This window comes from Hippopotamus amphibius, chromosome 10 (genome assembly GCF_030028045.1).
Source record: "Hippopotamus amphibius kiboko isolate mHipAmp2 chromosome 10, mHipAmp2.hap2, whole genome shotgun sequence".
Taxonomy (NCBI): Eukaryota; Metazoa; Chordata; class Mammalia; order Artiodactyla; family Hippopotamidae; genus Hippopotamus; species Hippopotamus amphibius.
Window position 1 is genome coordinate 1,283,942 of NC_080195.1, and position 20,258 is coordinate 1,304,199.

At 55.4% G+C, this 20,258-nt stretch overlaps 1 protein-coding gene across 2 annotated transcripts in view; it reads left to right on the plus strand.

The window, feature by feature from the left end:
* The first annotated feature begins 2,154 nt into the window (after positions 1–2,154).
* The window catches only part of MYOM2 (myomesin 2), a 70,869-nt gene continuing 52,765 nt past the window's right edge, over positions 2,155–20,258 (plus strand). Inside the window, exons 1-6 of one of the 2 annotated variants that reach the window (XM_057697426.1) lie at positions 2,155–2,255; positions 7,646–7,764; positions 8,887–9,048; positions 12,554–12,716; positions 12,820–12,977; positions 14,073–14,165. In XM_057697426.1, coding sequence (XP_057553409.1) covers positions 7,658–7,764; positions 8,887–9,048; positions 12,554–12,716; positions 12,820–12,977; positions 14,073–14,165 — 683 coding nt within the window. In that variant the 5' untranslated portion in view covers positions 2,155–2,255; positions 7,646–7,657. The remainder of the gene's footprint in view (positions 2,256–7,645; positions 7,765–8,886; positions 9,049–12,553; positions 12,717–12,819; positions 12,978–14,072; positions 14,166–20,258) is intronic. The other variant, XM_057697425.1, reaches the window with a different exon arrangement.

Here is a 20,258-nt window from a genome sequence, read left to right on the forward strand (position 1 = left end):
CCCAATGCCAAGTGGCTTCAGTAAGGAAGGGGTCTCGGTCCCGTGGTTGGGAGGCCAGGGAGGGCAATGGTATCTGGCAACTCTGGCTGCAAGATACCACCTCTGGGTTTCCTGTCTTTGGCTCCTGCCTGCTTGCAGGTTCAGCCCACATTCGGAACGTCGATGGCACCATTTTGGGAGGAGAGTGAGTGGCTGGATGCAGGGCGGACGCAGGGATGCTCAGACGTGACGTCAACGGCATTTACTCTGTGCCTTTGTGATGTGTTGTTTTTATGGGAGTGTGGTTGATCTACCGTGTTGTGTTAGCTTCAGGTGTACAGCAGAGGGACTCAGTTACACATATATATCAACATATACTTCTTTTCCACATTACCTTCCATTATGTCAATAGGCCGTTACAAGGTATTGAATAGAGTTCCCTGTGCTGTACAGTAGGTCCTTGTTGGTCATCTATTTCATAGGCAGTCGTGCGCATCTGTTCATCCCAAACTCCTCATTTATCTCCCCTCCACCCCTTTGGTGACCATAGGCTTGTTTCCTATCTCTTTGGGTCTGTTTCTGTTTTATATAGAGATTCATTTGTATTATTTTTTTAGATTCCATATGTAAGTGATATCATGTGATATTTGTCTTTCTCTTTCTGACTTCACTTAGTATGATAACCTCTAGGTCCATCCATGTTGCTGCAAATGGCCTTATTTCATTCTTTTTATGGCTGAGGAATATTCCATTGTATATATGCACCATGTCTTCTTTTATTGTTATTATTGTTTTTAGTTATCTGTATATATTTTTAATTGATTAATTTATTGGCTGTGTTGGGTCTTCATTGCTGCACTTGGGCTCTCTCTAGTTGCACCGAGCTGCGGCTACTCTTCGTTGCGGTGCATGGGCTTCTTTTGTTGCGGAGCACGGGCTCTAGGTGTGCGGGCTTCAGTAGTTGCAGCACACAGTCTCCGTAGTTGTGGCGCACGGGCTGAGTTGCTCCGCGACGTGCGGGATCTTCCCAGACCAGGGATGGAACCCGTGTCTCCTGCTTGGCAAGCGTTAACCACTGCGCCACCGGGGAAGTCCCGCACTTTATTCTTTCATCTGTGGGTGGGCCCTTGGGTTAGCCCCGTGCCTCCTGTGCCTTTGTGGTACACTCATCACTCATCCACTGTGCTGTGCTGCTGGTCCTTGGCTACATTCCTGACAAACCAGATGTGGGAACAGGGAGTGTTTTGGGCTCTCGGGCACTTCCTGTATATTACTCGCACTAATTTTTGCAACAGTCTTAAAAGCTGGTTGTTCTTACACACGCTTTGCTGATAGAGAAACAGCCCCACGGCGGCCGAGCAGCCTGGGAAGCGGCCCAGCCCTCCTTGGGGAGCTGCGGTGGGATCTGGCCTCTGAGATGGGCGTCCCCACGCGGCCCCTCCTCTCGGCGATAGGCGCCTGGTGACAGCCCAGCTCGATCGTGCCAGTCGTGTGTTATTTATATTTGGACACACGCTGTGCAAAACGACGGGCGCCCTGCAGCCATCTGGGCGGGTTGGATGCCGCACGCGCCTTGGTAGCAACTATAAATAAGACGCAACTTGCCGACGAGGCACGGGTCCTCTTTTAGGCAGGAGTTCTGGCTAAATTAACCCCAGGAGGAAACCAAGTCACAGCTTGAGTCGTCTCTGAAATAAATGAGAATGCCCCAACCAAACATGCCCACACCCACAGAGGCCGCCTTCTCTGCATCCACGGCTGACGGCGCTCTTGGGGTTTGGTGCCTACATGGTGAACGTGCTTGTTGCAACCAAGTCTCAGAGACTCGTCTGGGAGTGTCCGTTTATGTACCAGGGAAACCAGCTCAAAAGCATTGACAATAAGTCTGCAAACTTATGTTCGGAGTGCAGCTGAGTCGGGGGTGGGGGGGGTGTCAGGGACCTGCCCCCTCTTTCTGGGGCAGTAGCTGCTTCCTCAGTTTCCTGGGCGTGAAAAGTGTACTGTGTGCGTCAGGAAGGATGCTTGTCACTTTTCCATGTTTCCGACTGGAATTAGACTTTTTCCCTCCTGAGATCGGACTGATGATTTATGATGCAGGTATCAGCGTGGGGCCAGGCGCCCCAGGAGTCTATAAATAGCATCTCCTCGGCCATAAATGGGAGAGAGGCTGGGCACTTGGAGGGAGACGTGCTTTGCGTCCCTCGGCCAGAGCCTGCAGCCCGGTGAGCCCGCGAGGCAGACCCTCTCTCCTCTTCATCACCTTCCTTTCTCTCTGGGTGAGTTTCCTCCTCTTCTTTCCTTTCCTTATGTGAGGCTTTGCGGGAAGGAATAATGCGTGTGCAGAAGCTGACCGGAGTCAGATTTCCTAAGCCGGCTGTGTCAGGGTGAAGCACTGTGAACAGTGCACTCCACTCCGTGCAGAAAACGTCAGCCAGTAATTAGAGCCGAGGTCTGTGTTTCTTTGACTGGATCTGAGCACTTTCTGTGGTGTTAGGAGGTTCTGAGAGGCTTCCCAGCACTTGCAGTTTAACCCTGGTTATCCCAGCATCTCTGGATGCCCGAGCTGGTTGACGGATGTCTGCAGTTTTCATGAGTCTCGGAAATGAGAGTCTCTGTCAGGAGAGGGCAGGTCTGAAATGGAGTAAAATAAAATTGGATATTTTCTTAAGAGAAACCAAAAGAAAGCAGGGCCATTCAGCTCAGACCTGGACTGTAGCATCTAGGGGAGGGCACACAAACTGTTCTTCTTGTCACTATTTCCAAGTTCTCACCTCACGAGGATGGTTTTCTCCTTTGTGCTTTTCGGGGTGTTACGCCTGCAGGATTTTCGGGCTTGGGTCCCCTAAGGGAGCCTGAGCTTTCTCTGGGTGTGCTTTAGAAACGCTGCCCCAGGAAAAGGCAGTGGAGTTGGATGCCTGCACCCAGGAGGCCCGAGAGGGGCAGTGAGGCAGGAGCGTGGGGTCTCACTGATTGGAAATGCTTCGTTCTGTCCACCTCCTGGTCTCAAGGTCCCTCCCCACCGAGTAGAAGTATAACAGGCTCGAAGAGCACGTGGACCAGAGACCCTTGAGAGAACTTACTTAATAGACTGCATCTGGGTTACACGCGCAGCAAATCAGCGTGACGCTAACACTGAATCAGGGACCTTCACCTGTGTGCCTGTTCTTTATGAAAAGAAGGGGAAACTGGGGGTACACTTGAAGGGTGAAATGTTTGTGAAACTGTTGATTTGGTTTTAATTCTCGCAATTTGTGGAAAATGTGGCAGGCCGCCGGGCGCTGGGAGGCCTCCTGTCCAGGAAGCAGCACGGTATCTTGCTTCTCCATCTGCTTTGCTCCTGCTTGAGTGCTGGGGCCGGACGGGTCAGGCTCCCTGGGAGCCAAAGGGCTCTGGGGCTGCAAGGAGAGAGGCAGGGAGGGACCTGCTGAGACATTCAGTCCTGGGGCTGAGAGGTTATTTGGGGGAATACTTGGGAAACTGGCCGACAGGCATTAGATGTCAGGCCACGTTGGGCGGTGAGGATTTTGAGTTATTCTGTGCTCACCTCTGTTCCCTTTTGGAGCCAAGGGGTTTGGAAAAACCTTGGGGCAGTAGCTCCCAATGTCAATGGAACCTCTCTTGGGAACCTAGGGTGTAGTTCTCGGGGGGTGTGGACCGCCTGTATCCTTTCTGTTTCTCTAGAAGATCTTTCTTCATGGACTTTGACGACGTTAGCTGCACACACAACAACGTCTTGTATTAAATGGAAATAAATTGAAACGTTTTCACAGATTAAAACCCTTCTTGCTGCCATGAGAGCTGGGTTCCAAACAGTCCTCGCAGGGAGGGGCCCGCGTGGAGCCTGTCACGGACGCGCAGTCCCCGGGCTTGAGGACAGGCTCACGTTTCATTTCGGTGTCATGATTCCCAAACGTGTCAGGAGCGTCCGTGGATGGAAAGCAGGTCGGTGCCGAGTCAGACGTCGGGATGGAAGTTTGGCTCCGTCCCCAGGAACCAGTGACCAGGAGGGTTATTTTCATCACCTGAAAGTTTCCTCGTAGGAAAGGTCGAGACTTGAACCAGGACAGAATGAGATGCTGCACTTCATGTTGTGTAAATTCACTCACGATTGTTGAAAACACCAGAACCGGTGTGTTTTGACCGCGGACGACTCTGTATCTTCGCTATTTGAGGATGGTCAGTGGGCGGAGTGGGCTGTGGCCTCCGGTGGTTTTAGACGTGGCTGCAGATCCGGGCACCACTGGCACTTGAAGGAATGTCCCCTGCCCCCTCCTCTGGCCCCTCTGTTCTCAGGGAAGCACACTGAGACCCAAGAGCTGGGTGGGCGGCGGGGTTAGCTCTGGAATCCAGCCCCCAACGCCCCTCCACCTGGGACTCAGCCCCCAAAACTGTGCTGGGGGACGGCTGTCCTTGTCTTTTGAGGTGTCTGTTTGGGGGTCGTTTTCCTGAAGAGAAAGTGGAGAGGTCCGTGCAGACCCCACCCCTCTCGACGGGGTCCCCGTAGCACAGCTGGCCGCACCCCTGGGGCCCCTCCCAACCCCCGGCACGTGCTGCGGCTGCAGGGAACTCGCTCCCATGAGGCGTCCTCACCCCTGTCTGCAGGCCCTGGGTGGGCTCAGGGACACCTGGGCAGGTTCCGGAACTTGAGGTCCACTGAGCAGAGCCCAAATGGGCGGCCTGGCGTGGGCGTGGGCTGCGTGACGGCCCCGCCCGCAGGCCCGGGCTGGGCTCGAGGCTCATAAAATCAGTGATCAGTGAGCACAGACCCGAGGTCCCATGCACAGAAGGTAGGAGTTTGCCGCCAACCTGGAGGAGGCGTCCCTAAGATGTCTCCATCCTTGAAATGCAATGGTCACCTGGCCCAGGCGTGGCCGGTGCAGGGCAGGTCCTCCACGTGTGGGTGGACAGACGCGGGAGCGGCCTCCTGGCTCTCTGGCCCTCAGCACAAGGGCCACGCAGCGAGCAGGGAATCAGGTAGGCTGAGCGCTGGGTACCGCCGTGGCCCTGCTATGTCCTGGGGGTTGTACCTCCAGGAAGTCCACGGTCAGAGCGAGAGCACCGGAACCATGTGCACTTGACTCTGGCCCTGGGCCCCTAATCGCTACAAAGTGTCTGCTCCCGGCAGGAGGTGTGAGGACTCGCTGACTACAAGAGCTAGTGTCGCATCAGCCAGGGACACGCAGGGTGCCAACTGCACGCGGAGTCCGCGGGTCGCCGGCTGTGGACAAGAGCAGGGTCCCGCCAAGCGGGGCCACCTCTGGAGGTGCTGGCTGCCACGCCTGGAACATGTCGAGATAGCTTATCCTCTCCTGTCACCTGGGCCATTTTTGGACTCCTCCCTCTGCCAAGAAACACACCAGATCTGAAGGGTAACTCAACACAGATGCAAGGAAATACTGGGACGGGGCAGGACCACCGGTGTAACAGCAGCTGTGGGGCTTGTTCTGGGTTTTTCTGCTGTAGCAGACTTTTCCTCCGTGAGGGCAGGGGTGACGGGAGAAGACGTCTCAGGGATGAAACTGGCTCCAAGTGGTGACCCTGTCCTCCAACACACCGATCCAGTGACCTGTCCCAGCGACAGAATGTGTACGTTATGGGCAGGAAGCTTTCCTTGAAGATTCACCCTGAGTGACTCACTGGAAAATCCCAGAGAGGTACGTGGGTGAGTCAAAAATTATCTGCACGCCGGCTGGCAGAGTGCAGATAATTTTTGACTGACCCTCGCATTAAAGTGATAAGTGCGCAGTTTCAGATACCCTGTCCCACGCACAGAATGCAACTCACCAGCAGCAAACAACGCACAGCAGTGTGGCAGGGCGGCTCCCGGGTTCGGGTGTTTGTGGCTCCCGCCGGTGCAGGATGCAGCAGGATGCCCAGGTTAGAGAAACGACAGGTTAGCCCAAGGCCGCTTCCGAGGGCTGGAGCCGGAAGTCGGTCCTTGGTCTGTCAGGTGTCAGACACCTGTGCACTTGACCTCAACATTATGGTACCTCTTTCAAAACCGGGGTGGGGTGGAGGGGTATGTTTCTACTGTGTTCCATTAGGTGCAACATTGTATTACACATTTATTATCAAATTTCCGTGAGCCAGGAGACACACGCTGGACCCTCACTGGAGACGTGGTGATTGGCTGACTGGTTGGTTTTTAGGAGGGAATTTTGAGATGAGTTAGTGTGGAGAAGCATAAAAGGCCCAGAAAGAGAAGTCTGGTGGCCTCTGGATGGCAGGCCCTTTCTGTGTGCTTCTGGGGAAATCACGTCTCCTCCCTGGCCGTCGGGCCCCTGCCCCAGTCACCCTCCCCCACAGAACAGGGGTTCGGATAATCCCCAAGGATCGTCCCGAGCTCTGGAATTCTGTGATTCTAGGAAATCACAGTCCAGAGGAATGCTTATGAGACGTAGACTTGGAGCAGATCCTGTATCTGGAAGGTTTTCCAGCGTCCGTGAGAGACGTGCTCGCGGAGAGGGGTGAGGGTGAGGGCCCACCCAGGGCAGGACCCGGCGCTTTCCGCTCCCGTTCCCGCTCCCGTGTCCCCTGGGGCCGGGCTGGGAGGCCTCCTGGGGGCCCTTCCTCACATCCGGCAGGTTATTCCAATTTCAGCACGGATGACGAAAGGGGAGCTCGGGTCTACAGGGGTTCCCGTGCCCTTGACTTGGGAGGTAACAGTCACAGGGTTTAGGGACACTGTCTGCGCCGAGTTTTAGAGTCAGGCTGCCCAGTGAGTTGGCGTTGCACTTACTTGGGTGAAGACGTGCAGCAAATAGCCGTCTCATACCCGCGCGGCTTCAGATCCCCGCATCCTTGCTGCAGGCTGGCTCTCAAAGGCTTCTTGTCTGGGGAGAATTTAGCCCAAAAGTGCTAAAAACTTTGCAGTCGGGCTCAGCCCCCAGGCCTGCCCCTCCCAACCAAGCCAGCCGACCAGTAGCGGATGGGTTTTGGGGAGTGCGTCTGGAGGGCTTCCTGGAGACCCGTCCTGTTCTCACACCCCCTTCAGAGCAGGAGGGGCGTCACCTCCCGCACAGGCGCTGAACCTCCACGCGGCTGCAGTCTGTCCGGAGCGACTTTTCCTGTCTCCTTCTCCCGAGATCCTGAGACCCTGCGGGTTCCCGCCTCCCACCTGGCCCCTGGGATGCCCTCTGCCCACTCTATCTCCGCCGTCCTTCCATCAGGCTCCTTGTCCATCAGGCTCTTCTTGAATGTCACCTGCTTCAGGGCCCGTGGCTGCCGTGCTCCTGGGCCGCGTGCCCGCACCCCGCTGCCCCTTCCCAGAGCATCTGCTCTCATCTCCTCCTCTCTTGTGTGCTCAGCGTTTGTTTACTTCTCTGATCTGTGCTTTAATTATTTTTATCCTTATCGCTCACATTGCTTTTCATGTTGCCTTGAACAGACTAGGTGGTCCACCCACATTGGGTGAGTTTACAATTACGTGAAACCTGTGGCCCAATCTTCTACTTTTTATGGAAGCAAACGAGAAATGACGTCAGGTCCCAGGGAACTTAATAGGTGTCCGAGATTATTTCCTCCTGTGTTCCCCTCCCCCCAGGGATTTACTAAGCGGAGTTGACTGCCCTCTTTGGAACAACGCAGAACATCCATGTGAGCTGCGGGAGCCTGATTACCGCAGAAATTCCAGGACCACCACTCTATGTGCTACTCTTTTTTGTAGGTGTCCACAAAGATGTCTCTGGTCACCGTGCCCTTCTACCAAAAGAGACACAAACACTTTGACCAGTCATACCGTAATATTCAAACAAGGTACCTTCTGGATGAATATGCAGCGAAAAAGTAAGTTGAAATTCAGTGATGGGGCAGGCCGAGCTTTGATTACGAGCTTCACCTGGCTTTCAAGGCAGGAAGCTCTATCCCGTCCCCTGAAGCCTGGAGATGAACTGGTTGGGGGAGGTGGGTGGATAGGGCTGTGTTCCCCGATGCCCGTGTCCAGAGCCAGACAGGGAACGTGGCTGACCAGGCTGCACGGCAGGCTGTGTGTAGGGCACTGCTTGGCAACGTGGTCGGTCCTGGCAGGTCCCGGAAGATCCTGGCAGGTCCTGGAAGACCTTGGGAGATCCTGGGAGATCCTAGAAGATCCTAGTAGATCCCGGCAGGTCCTGGTGGACTGGCTCTGAGCCCCTGGTTTAGCTCATGAGTCAGGGACCTTCAGTAATTGCTCCCTGACTTCACTCCTCTTTGCACGCCTTCCAGAATTAGAATCTAAAAGGTCACCAAAAAGCAAGAGCGATGAGCAGGAAACCCGTGGGAGAGAGTGTTGGGGGGACAGACGTTAATATTGGATGGAAGCCCGTCTCAGTGATAATTTTGCTGCAGTAATAATAAAAGTAGCAGAAGGTAGCTTTGTCCACCGCCTAGTAGGCTGACGTCAAGCTGCAGCCTCGTCTGTGGGTTTCTGAGGTCCCGCATCTGCAGGGGCCAGCGGCACCTGCCCTGGCCGCCTACGTTTCTGCGGGCGGTGGACACCGGGCCCAGGCTCCGGCCTCAGGTCCACGTCCCCAGCCCCTATATTTAGAACCACCTGTGGTCCTTGTGGTCAGTTGCCATCCTGGTAACAAAGCCAAACATTCACCGCCCCTCCCAGCAGCCTCAGGGAGCTTCCACCCCCTTAAAATATATATAATTGTGGCCTCAGGCCAGAGGGCCTGGGAGGCACTCCCGGCCCCGAGGGAGGGGCCGCGGGGAGCTGAGTCTGGGGGAGGGCCCCTGGGGGGACGGGCTCCTGCAGACGGCGTGGAGGCCACGCACAGGGATGTGTGTGGGTGTGCGCGCGTGTGCGCGCGTGTGTGCAGGTGTGGGCGCCGCACATTTCGAGGATGGTTGGGGGTGTGGAAAGGGAGTGATGCCACACATTTTCACGCTTCTCCACAACGTGTGATTGTTGCCACGTTTGCTAAGGCACGCTGCCACCCAGTCGTCGTCCCAGAAGTCTGTCACTCAGAGGTCGTCGTCCTCGCAGAGAGAGTCCGGCCAGACGGCGCTGGGGGGGACCACGTGCCGGCTCTGCGCCAAGAGGGTGAGCTCCGCGCTGGAGGAGGAGGAGCAGGAAAGGAAGCGCAGGTAACCGCCCCTTCCCAGCTATCCGCCCCCCATGCCTGCTGCCGCCTGGGGCCCAGGGTGCCCAGCTTGTCCACCGGGGGCCTGGCGAGGGGCTCTGCGGTCAGAATACGGGGGGCACAGTGAAAGGGGACGTGGGTGAACTGGGACGGGAGCACGTGCTGCAGTCAAAGCCACAAGCAGCCGTCTTCCATCGACTCATTCTCCACCGCCATCGTCTCGACTCATCCTGACAAGGAAGCGAGGGGTGGATGTTCTGCATCCTCGTGCAGACGAGAGCTCTGGTCCAGAGGGCCACGCCCACTGTCCACTCGCTGCAGCCGGATTGGCCTCGGGCCTCTGTCCTCTCCCGCACACTCACTACCTCTCCCCAGAGAACCCTGTTGTCACGTTCGGAGGCATCGAGACCCAAAGGTCTGAGTTGGAGTTTTTGAATTTCCACCAACAACCTCTTTGGCTGTTAAAGAACCTCCGTGAGGCTTGAGACTCGAGCTGGGGATCTTCCAAAGAGGGGCCGGGGTTGCGGCCAGTTGTCCGTGTGGACACAGAGCTGAAGGGAGGGGGTCTGTAGACCCTCATGCTTCCCGTTTCTGCAGACTCAGCTCATGGGGAAGACCTCACAGGAATGGGGTGGATGCGTAAGAACGTCGGGCTTGAGATTCTTTCCAGATCACAGAGAAACAGGTGGTCCCCCGACTGGGATCCTCTAAGAACAAAGTACTTAAGCATCTCGTGAATGCCTCATCTCATATCTGCTCTGTTTTTTCCCCTCACCTTCTCCTCCTACTTATTTCTAGAAATTTTTCTCTATATTTCTAAAAGACTCAAAACTGGAAGGAAAGATGGGGTTTGGGTCAACACCTTTCAGTTTGAAAGCTGCACTCTGACTAAGGAATCTGTTTAATACAAATATTGTATAGCTGAAAAGATGAATATTTTTAAGAAGTTGAATCATCTTTTAAATGCCTTATGGGATTGTTGTCCTGTACATTTTTTTTTTTTATCAAGTGAAGACTTCTTTTGTAAAAGAACCACTTTAAAATGTGTACATGAAGAAACTGGATTTCTATGTGTTGGATTATTTCAGAAAGGGTTCTACTACACCTAAAGTTTTGGCACTGGGAGTGAGAAGTCCAGAGCTTTATAACGTTATTTTAATCACTTACACTTTGGTGTGACTCATCCCATTAAAATTCCTATTCCTCACTTTCCTGGGCTGAAGTGAATGGGGAAAGTAAGCTTGTTGTATTAATGTGAACAGTTAGGGAGTGGGTTACTGTGATTCCTGTGGTTTCAGCAAAAAATGACTTTTGCGGCAATTCTGGCTGCTGGAAATCTTCCTAAAACACATGAAGCCACTCTTGCAATTGCAAATCTGACTCAGGAATGTATTTTGATTCTTGATGACTGATCATAATCTTCTGTGTCCCTGGAGCTCAGGGTAAATGTCAGTCCCTCTGGGCAAGTGCAGTGGGCACAGGTCAGGCTTTGCCAGCTCTCCACGCAGCCCAGCGGGCTCTGGGACCCTGCATTTAGGACCCTCACAGCATTTTATCCTCAGAACCCATGTGCACACCTCCCGGGTGAAGTTAGGTCTTTCCTCCTTTAAAAGTAAACCTAAGTAGTTGGAGTGTTTGGGGAGCTGGGCCGGAGTCCCTGCCACGCAGGGCAGCTGGGGGTAGGGTGATCTGAGGAGTTAAATGAATTCCAGTCCTTTTTAGGATAATTCACGACTCTCGCTGGCCTTAAATGCTATCGAGAGCACGTATTTATTCCTCACCTCCTGTGGCTGTTTCGAGTTTAAGCTACAGGACAAATCGGTCCTTGGCGAAAGATGAAGTTGTGGGTTCATCAGTTTGAGTTAAGCTATGTCTTCACGTAAAGCAAATACCAACAAGGCATCGCGTGCTCTGGAGGGTCTGGGCGTGTCCTCCTGGAAGATACAGGGGATTAGACGTGTCCCTCTGAAGCCTCTGCTTCTGGCCTGCCTGTGTGGTGCAGCTGTCCGAGGGGCTGCTGTTAGGGCACGTGCAGGATGAGTGACGTCACTCTGCACAGGAGGGCGGAGTCACAGCCACCCCGTCCCAGCCCAGCAGGGACACTTTCTCAGTGTCCCGAATCATAGGGCACGAGGCTGGGGGGGCCGGGGGAGCGATTCCAGTTCTATTATAAAACCTTAGGGGCTGGTGGCGCCGTTGACAAGTCCAGCTCACTAGACGTTTTATACGAGCTCAGGGTGGGGCTTCTGATGCTTTAAGCTTGTCGTGACAGTTTGTGGCAGGAATAGAGACTTGCCTTTTCCGGCACTGTCGTTTGGTGGGATTGACTGCAAACCGGAAGGCTGGGTTCCTGCGAACCCGCTTAGCAAGGCGCTCCTGCTTCTCCCACACGGACCCGCAGCGTCACTTCCGTGCACGGCTCCTCCAAGAGCCGGGTGGTGGGAGCCGGGTGATGGGACGGTATCGTCAGACGTGCACCTGTACCTAGAAAACCTAGACACTTGTTCTCCTCCGTGGAGAATCACCTCGAGCAGAGGGTGTGCGGAGGGGCCGGAGGGGTGAGGAGATGGTCTCTGAGCAGCAGGGAGAAAGCGGGTGTGTCCGGGGAGGGCACGCGGGTGGGTGGGGGATGGGCGGGGACGGTCGGAAGGGACGAGGAGGCTGAATCAGTACTTGCACGCGGTTTAGCTTTTAGCTCCTCTCTCCATGTTTCTGCGTGAAGATGCTGCAGAATTAGACTCTGGACACCTGACACCACGCCTGAGATTTGTGCTCTGGAGAAGTGCGGATGGATGGTCAGGGCTGCGCGGGGTGCAGGAAGGGGCCAGGACGGGAGCTGCCCGGGTTCTAGGCGGCTCTCCCCACACCACTGGCCCGCGGAGCAGAAAGTCCCGCAGCCTGACACCCCCCCCTTTGTGAGCCAGGTCCCCCTGGTCCTGGTGGAGGTGACTCTTGTTTAGCCGTTTTGCCTTCCCAGGCAGCCCAGCGAACAGCAGGCCTCCGGCCCTGCGGGGCCTCGGGAGCTTGGTGGTGAGGGGAGACGGGCCGGGGCCGGGTGACAGGGTGGCTGGAGGCGGCCCGGAGCCTGGACGCCCCGCTGGGCGGGGCAGGGTCGGGGCGTAATCTGTGGGGCCCACAGAGGTGCCCCTCTGGCCAGAGAGGGGGTGCCCCTCATTTCTCTGCCCCGACAGATTAAGAAGCTGTTTATCGTATCCTTTTAATTTTTCTGGAATACAGTCTGAGTTCTTCATCTGAATTTGTTAGTTCAGAAGGCTTCACTTCGGTCTTAAATTCACTCAGAAATGGCAGCCTCTCCAGGAAAACACGTGGGTTTTGTGCGCCATCGGGCAGAGGAGAGCTCCGGGAATGAGCAGAAGTAGCCTCTCTCCCACTTTCTCCTCGCGCCCACTTAGGAGATCCCTGGGGAGAGCGTGCGTGGCCCCAGGCCCTCCGTGACCACGTGCCCTTTGCACGTGTCCCGAGCATAACGTGGCTTCTTGGCGCCGCAGGTACCAGTCGCTGCTGGCGTCCTACGGGGAGGCCAAGCGGGAGTGCTTCCTGAGCGAGCTGGCCCAGATGGGGGAGGACGTGCACCTGGCCCGCACCCACGCCCGGGACCAGCTGGACAGATACGCCCTGCACCACGTGGAGAGACACGGCCTGCGGCACGCGGTAGGGGCGGCGGGTGCAGCCGTGGGGTCCGCACGACGCTCGCAGGCCTGACGGGGGGAGCCTCGCGCTCCCCGCGTCCCGACCGCGTTGCTTCCCGGGGCAGGTGGACGACAGGCTGGCCTGGGAGAGGCGCGCGTTCGAGGAGCGGCTGAGCAGAGCCCCGGAGATCCTGGTGCGGCTGCGCTCGCACACCGTCTGGGAGCGCATGTCTGTCAAGCTGTGCTTCACCGTGCAGGGCTTCCCCACCCCCGTGGTGCAGTGGTGAGTGGGGGCTCTTCCCGGGGCGGAGGTCTAGCGGTCCTTCCTTTAAAGCACCTGCAGGCATTGACTCACCCGAGCGGATGGAGAAGCGCCACCTGCAGGGAGCGCGTGGCCCCCACTCCCTGGTCCCCGGCGCTTGAAGCTCACCGGGAAAGGCGTGCGTAAAAACGCACGGAGGGGCCCCTGGAGATCCTAGGCAGGTGTTTTCATTTTAGTGCAATGGACCCAAAGGACTTTCCAGAGGACTTTTATTTAAAACCAGGTTCCCAGAAATGAGCTGTGTTTACACCTGCGGCTCTGCTTGTCACTCATGTAAGTGGAGACCCTAAACCCCAAGGCTCTGGAACCCCCGTGCGAGGGTTCCTCGAGCCTCGCGACACTGAAGAATTAAATGAGCCCCACCGACACTTTTTGTTTCAGTGTATGTTGCTGAAACGAACACGTACATTCGTTTATTTTCCCATTTGCTGATACGGAGCCCTCAGGGTCTGTCCTCGGCCACAAAACAGACGTTTCACGTGTGCCCTGGGTGGGGGCTCTTGGCAGCAGAGCAGAAAAATAGCGCTCTGTCCTCTGGCTGCTCGCGAGGCGGGATGGGGGCGCTGAGGGCCGCCTACTCTTGGTCACGGGGGAGCCGCGGCCCTGCCGTCCCAGCGGGGAGGGGGGACACCGAGGCCAGCCTCCTCCAGGCCGGGCCCAGAGCGGCTGGGTCTCTCTACCCGCGTCCCGGCTACACTGGGGCCTACAGGGGCTGCGCCAGGGCCTAACCAACGCTGCTTACGTTTCTTCTTGGAATGATGTGTCCTGAGTCCCTAACGGGTTGCAGGGGAACTTTGGCCCGCACTCTGTGGCCGGTTGAGGGCTGCCCAGGTAGCCTGAGTCCTGCAAGAGCCGCCGGCCCTCAAACAGCCAGAAGTGGGCTCCGGACGCCTCCCCTCGCTGCTCCTGCTGTGCCCACCCGCCTGTGGTCTGAGGGGCGAACTGGGCAGAGGGGAGCCATGATGTGTGTGTGGCAGGGATGGGAAGCAGGGGGGCAGGGACACCCGCGAAACATCCATCTCCCTTTACGCTCAGACAGGTGTTTCCCTCGTCCAGGTATAAAGACGGCAGCTTGATCTGCCAGGCGGGGGAGCCGGGAAAGTACAGGATCGAGAGCACGTACGGGGTGCACACGCTGGAGATCAACAGGTAAGGGCTCGGCCGCACCCGCCCCGGCGGCCAGCCTCGCAGGCACGGCAGCGGAGGCCAGCTCACAGCGCGTCTGCGTCCCGCCTGACGCTCCTGGTGTTTCTGAGTTAATTTGATGGGTGGTAGACGCGTCCCTTTGCATCCTCGGTGTCAGGCCAGAGCGATGCGGATTCCGTGGTTCGGTCCAGGCTCCTGTTCTGGGAGCACAGGGAGCGAGTGGTGTGGGGAAGGATGATGGTGTCCGGGTGTGAGGGCCGTGGGGCAGGACACAGACGCCCTTACGCCCGCCCAGCAGCCGAGCGGCATCTCCTGCGGGTTTGGGCAACAATCCCTCAGCGCAACTCTTCAAGGAAATATAACCTTTATTTTTCTCTCATGACAAATTGGAAACATGTGGTAAATGCAGCTGAGTGAAAGAAAGAAAAGTCCATCCTTATTTTCAGCACACGGGGCTGTGTTTGTGTGTTTACAGCACCGTGTCTCCTTCACACAACACACACGTAGAACCGTACGTGCACCCTTTGATATTTTTTTTTTACAGAAGTGAGGTTCTGCTGTTCATTTTCTCTCTGCTTTTCTGTACATACAGCTTTTTTTTTTTTTTTTTTACAAAAGGATAGTAACATTATGCAGATGAATTAGGACAGAGGCTAACCGGTTACAGCAAGATTAAAACTTGTGTCGAGTCATAACCTTGCTTCTCTGGGTACGTTTGAGGCTGTTTAGAAACGCTGGAGGCTCTGGCCCTCGGCCCCACTGGCAGTATTTATTGAGAACCTACTATGTGCCCCACACAGTCTGGGAACTTGGGATAGAGCGACCGGAACCTTGACCTCTGACGTGGCGGTCTAGCACAGAGGCAGGCGCTAAGCTAATGAGAGGGGATCAATAGAGTAGATCAGGGTGGTGGTGCTGGGTACAGGGGCCGGGGCCTATGGCCTGGGGCCGGGCAGGCCTTCGAGGAGAAGGTGTCTAAGGGCCAGGCTCGCAGGGGATGAGGAGGGGACAGAGGCGGGGGCGGAGGCTCCGGCAGGGAGTGTCGGGGCCCCTGGGCTGCCGCAGTTGGCGGCGGTCGGTTGGTGGCAGTCGCAGGACAGGGGGATGGAGATGTCGCCAGGGTCGAGAAGATCACCCCTGACCCTGTAGCCATCCCAAGGCTGTTGCTGTGGGCAAAGAGGAGGTGAAAGCTCTGACGTACGTTTCCAAAGGGTCGCTGACTGCCAGTGGGTGGCAGGGCACACGTGGCCAAAGTTCAAGAAAGATGGTGGGGCTTGGACCAGGGTGGACGCGGTGGAGCCGGAGGGATGGGCGGGGACGGATTTTGAAGGGAGAGCAGTCGGGTTTGCTGATGAGTTGGGTGTGGGTGTCCGTGAAAGAGGGGTCTGAACCGGTCCCCGGGCTGGGGCTCCTACGCCAGCTGGGCTGGGGACGGCTGAGGGTGCGTGGGAGTCGAGGCATCCCACCCTCCTTCAGTTTCCCACATTTCCAGAAATATCCACAGGCAGTAAACCACACTATCTAGAAAGAGAAACTTTCCTTCATTTTGAAGAGTATTTTTATTTGGGGGGGGGTGACTCTTTCCTAAACTGGGGTGCCCCGGCAACTGGTTTGTTTTCAAGCTGAACTTTAGTCATTGTCTTGAAAAGAGAAACGAATTCCTATTCACACTATGCTGGCAACTTTTAAAGTTGTATTGGGAATAAGAGAAGATTTGAACTAGGTGAACTAAAGCAGTGAGGCCCTGGTATACCCAGGTGTCCTCAGATATATTACTTGGAGTTTGTGTTACCTTGCAAATAGTTGAGGAATTTGGGACAAGGACATTCCGGAGACTGTCTTTTCTCTCAATAGTCTTACCCGCAGCGGGACATTCTTAACAGATGAAATGGGAATATTCTTCAGAAAAAGAGCCGGGGAAAGCCCACACATGACGGCTGACCTCAGCTGTTCATTCCAAACTGCTGAGTGACCATCATCTGATCTGCGGCCGGTTAAGTGGTGAGGAATGTGCTGGCTCCCTCGGCCCACTCGCCGGGGAGCCAGCTCTTCTTTCTATTACAAGAGTGACATTTATTCCTATGAATATTCTTTGGCCGCTGTCGCCCCGAATTCTTGAAGTGCCGAAAAGGAAGCTTCACTCCCTTCTGTGCTGTTCGAATTTAAACTGTAATTGACACGATTTTATATGCTCATGAGATTTTCTCTCGGGACTCATAGGGTGAGTTCTGTTTCTTCAAAGAATTTTCACGCGGCCGTCGTGTTTTTCTAAAGGTGTTTAGAGCATCCTATCGGGTTTTATCCTGACCTCACCGCTCCCCACTCCTCGCAGGGTGACTCCAGGGCTAACCTCTTCTTATGCTTTATTTTTAGACTTTGATATTCAAATTCTACTTTGAGTTAAATTTTAAATCCCATGTCAACACCGCACAGTTCGAGGACACGGGGCCTGACTACCCAGGAGAAATTCAAGCGCCACTTAGACGTTTGTCTTCTCTTTAAAACAGACGGAGTATTATTAGTTTCTCCCCTGGAGTGGTTTTGGGATCACTTCAGGTTGAGACTTTGGGATACAAAAGTGCCCCATGGAAGTTTGTAAAGGTTGAGACCAAAGAAAACCACCTCTGTCTATTCTGGGATGCTGTCCAAACAGAAAATAAACTCCTTTGCCCCTTAATCATTTGCTTGCAATTTCTGACAGCATGAAGTAAAGGCTCGAATTAGACTCCGTGGGCCGGCGAAGTCCGTCTCCTAGTGTGGCCTCGGGAAGGAGAGGAAGATTGGAGGCCCCTGGGCTGTGGTCAGGCATGCGGCTCTCCAAGTGACCGGGGCACGGGATTTTCAGTTGGGCATGGTGTCCTCCGAATCTGCCAAGTCCTGCCTGCCCGGCCCCCTGCGGTCCCTTCTGCCCAGTGCCCCCAGGCTCCATGCTTCCTGCAGCCCACCCCCCCCCACCAGCAGCCAGCAAGTATATACGAGCCCCCCCAATACACGCACGTGTGTTTATCGATCACCTATATATGTTCTACTGTATTTTACAGGATGTAAAACATTTACAAATGAGATGTGCATAAAGAATGAGACAGAAGTAACCACACGCAGAAGCTCTAACTCTCCCCTGCACACCCCCTCAGCTGGGCACGCCCTGCCTGGGGTCTGTTGCAGTGAGTCGGGGGTCCGGGTATCTTTAGGGGGCGTGGGCTTCTTTACCAGTCAGATGACCCCGTGGAGCCTCCCCTCCGGGTGAGTGCACGTGGGCAGGTGTGCGCACGTTTGGGGCACTGAGACGCTGCAGGGGTCTGAGGCGTCCTTCCCCGGCCTGGTCCCTCCTGCTGAGTGCCAAGTGCTCACTGGTATGTGCCCGGCTACCAGGGCTCACTGTTAGGTAAATCTGCCCCCCGGTCCGGGGTCCTGACTCCGAGTCCGCTGGAGACCAGCTCAGACCCCGCGGGAGACGCTGTTCTCCAGGTGTGCCTGGCACCTGGGGCGCCTCCAGCTCCTTCTTCGCAGCACAAGCCTCTTCCTTGGGCTCCTCCAGCTGTTCTCAGCTGAGAGACGACGGGACAGCCATTCACTGCAGGTCTCGGGGCGCTTCTGTTTCGTTGGGATGTAGAGGCAAAAGAGGACCTTCGCGGGGAGGGAAAGGGGACCTTCTTTGAACTTCAGTCCAAGAATTCAGCTGATATATTTTCATAAATAATATACACAGTTAACACAGTACTGTAAGATTACAAAGTGTTTTGAAGTGCACTGTTTTATTTAATCATCAGTATTTCCTATGTAAAGCGCAGGTATTCAATAAACGTATTTGAGAAGTTTAAAATACACACTATTTATTTGTTAAAAAGGCAATTAGACAAGACTTAGGCTGGTCTGATGAGGGCACAGATCTGAAATCAGAACGTGTGGCCGATAACTGCAGGCTTGTAATAGTCTCAGCAAACATAGTTTTGCCCCGGATTTTATTCTGATTGCATAATATTGGAAAAAAAGTCCTGATTCACAGCGCTCAGCGGTGGCAAGTGGGCACATTAAGCTTGACCTTGAAATCTCAGAACATAATTCAGTTAAGCAGGGAAAGGTGTGAACAGCTCTGCCTGAGGGCCATCAGGGCACAAACAAGTTAAGTGCAGCACGAAGCTGTGTCTGGACTTCAGCGTGTGGCCAGTACCTGGTGCGTCGAGGGCGCGTCTCTACTGTAGTTTTAAAAACTGCTGAAATTCTTATTGAAGAAGAAACTGGTAGCACATCTGGGGGATTTGGTTTGAAAACTATGGGACGCGGTTTGGAGACCACTCATACCGAGTAACATCCAGAAGGCTCTTGAGGGAGGTGCTGAAGAAGACGAGGACAGGTCTGTGGCGACTGAGGGACACGCTCTGAGAGACGTCTGTGCACGGTGGCCTCGAGAACCGGCATGGGTTCAGGCACGAGTAAGCCCGTCCTCCCTCAGGAGCCGGCAGGCACGCTGAGCGCTGGGGCCCGGGGACGGGCTCGGCCCTAGCCCGCGGGGGGAGGCCGCCTCCGTGCCGCACCCGCCCGTCTCCCCGCTCTGGGTGGGACCTGTGCTTGCCTTTTGGCTCCTACCCTGGGCGTGTGTCTCGGGTGGATGCCATCCCAGCCTGCAGGTCGGGGGATTTGCTGCGGCAGTTTGTGCGGGAGTCTTGGCTTCTCCCCCTTTGCTCTGGGCTCCCGACTCCCCGGCCCGCGCCCGTGAGGGGCACAGCCCCCCGGTGTGCGGTGCTCCCGCGCAGGCGGGAGGGATCTTCGGAGAGCAAGGTGGAAGGCTCATCCCAGAAGAACACTTCCTGTTTGGAGAATGCATTTATGAAAATATAGGGGTTTCATTGTTTAGAAGAAATAACCCAAGTGCAGGGTTAAAAACAAATTCAAGCGATGCTTAAGGTTGTGGAGGGGAAGTAATTCTCCCTTCCTCCCGAGCCCCCAGGCCCAGCCGTGCTCCGTGTGCGCTCGCAGCACAGGACGATCATGCCTAGCAGTGGAGAAAGCATGTGTGTTGTGGTTACGGGACTTCTGTGTGTTTTACAGTCACTCTTACTCTGCCCCTGGGGACACGCTGTACCCACGCTGTGTTTGGAACGTGCACGGCAAAGCAGCGCTAACGTGCTGAGGCTAGAATTGCAGCTTTGTGGAGGGCTTTGTGGTTGGCACGTGTCCCTCCAAGGAGAGCCTGCACGTGATGCACTGCTTGAACCCCCATGGGAGCGGCAGTGTCTCCCTGGGGCAGCGGCAGTTACAGGAGGCCGGACGGCGTGGCTGGGCAGCGGGCCTGGACTGGACCCTCGTGGGGCCGGCACGGGGTTCTTCCCAGACAGTGTGCGTCCCTGAAACGTTCGCTCTCCTTTACTGGAGACACTGTGTATTTTTTGGTCAAAGAAACTGTTTTCAGCTACACGTGGGACAGAAAATACAATAAAATTACTAAAGGCTTCCAAAGAATAGGCTTGTCTCTGGGTCACCGGGTGCTTAAGGCATCTAAGCTGGGGCTGGAGTTGGCTTTTCCTGTGCTGTCGCTCTGCCTGTGGTGCCCACAGCTGCAGATTTCAGAGTTTTGTGAACCTTGTTTACCCAGCTTCTTAAAGGCTCTCCTTTCTCTGCGTGTTAATAGGGTAACAGTACTGCCTTGCTGGGCACTTGAGACTTTTACACAAAATAGCCGATGAAAAGTAGCAGAGAACCAGCATTTCATAAGAGTCCTCACAACCTCTCCTCTAAGGGATGTTTTCGGGGGAAGCTGGTGGGAATTCAGTTCATAGCCAAAAAATAAGCTTCGACTTGTGTGAGATGGACGCAGAGAGGCAGAGGGGCCCCACCCCTGAGAAGCTGGGGTGTGGGGTCCCGGGTCGGTGTCCTTCCCGGGGTGAACACGTGTCACCCCACGACTCCCCGAGGCCTCAACTGGGTCCAGTCTGGTCACCGTTGTTACACCCGCGAGTGGGTGCTTCCTGCCTGGGCGATCCCCTGCCTTGGGGGTCTGCGTGGGGAGCCCTGGTGGGGAGGGGGGGGTTGATTCTCCCAGAGGTCGAGGCCATTGGAGCTGCCCATGGACGAGATAAAACCACAGACGGTGCAGGT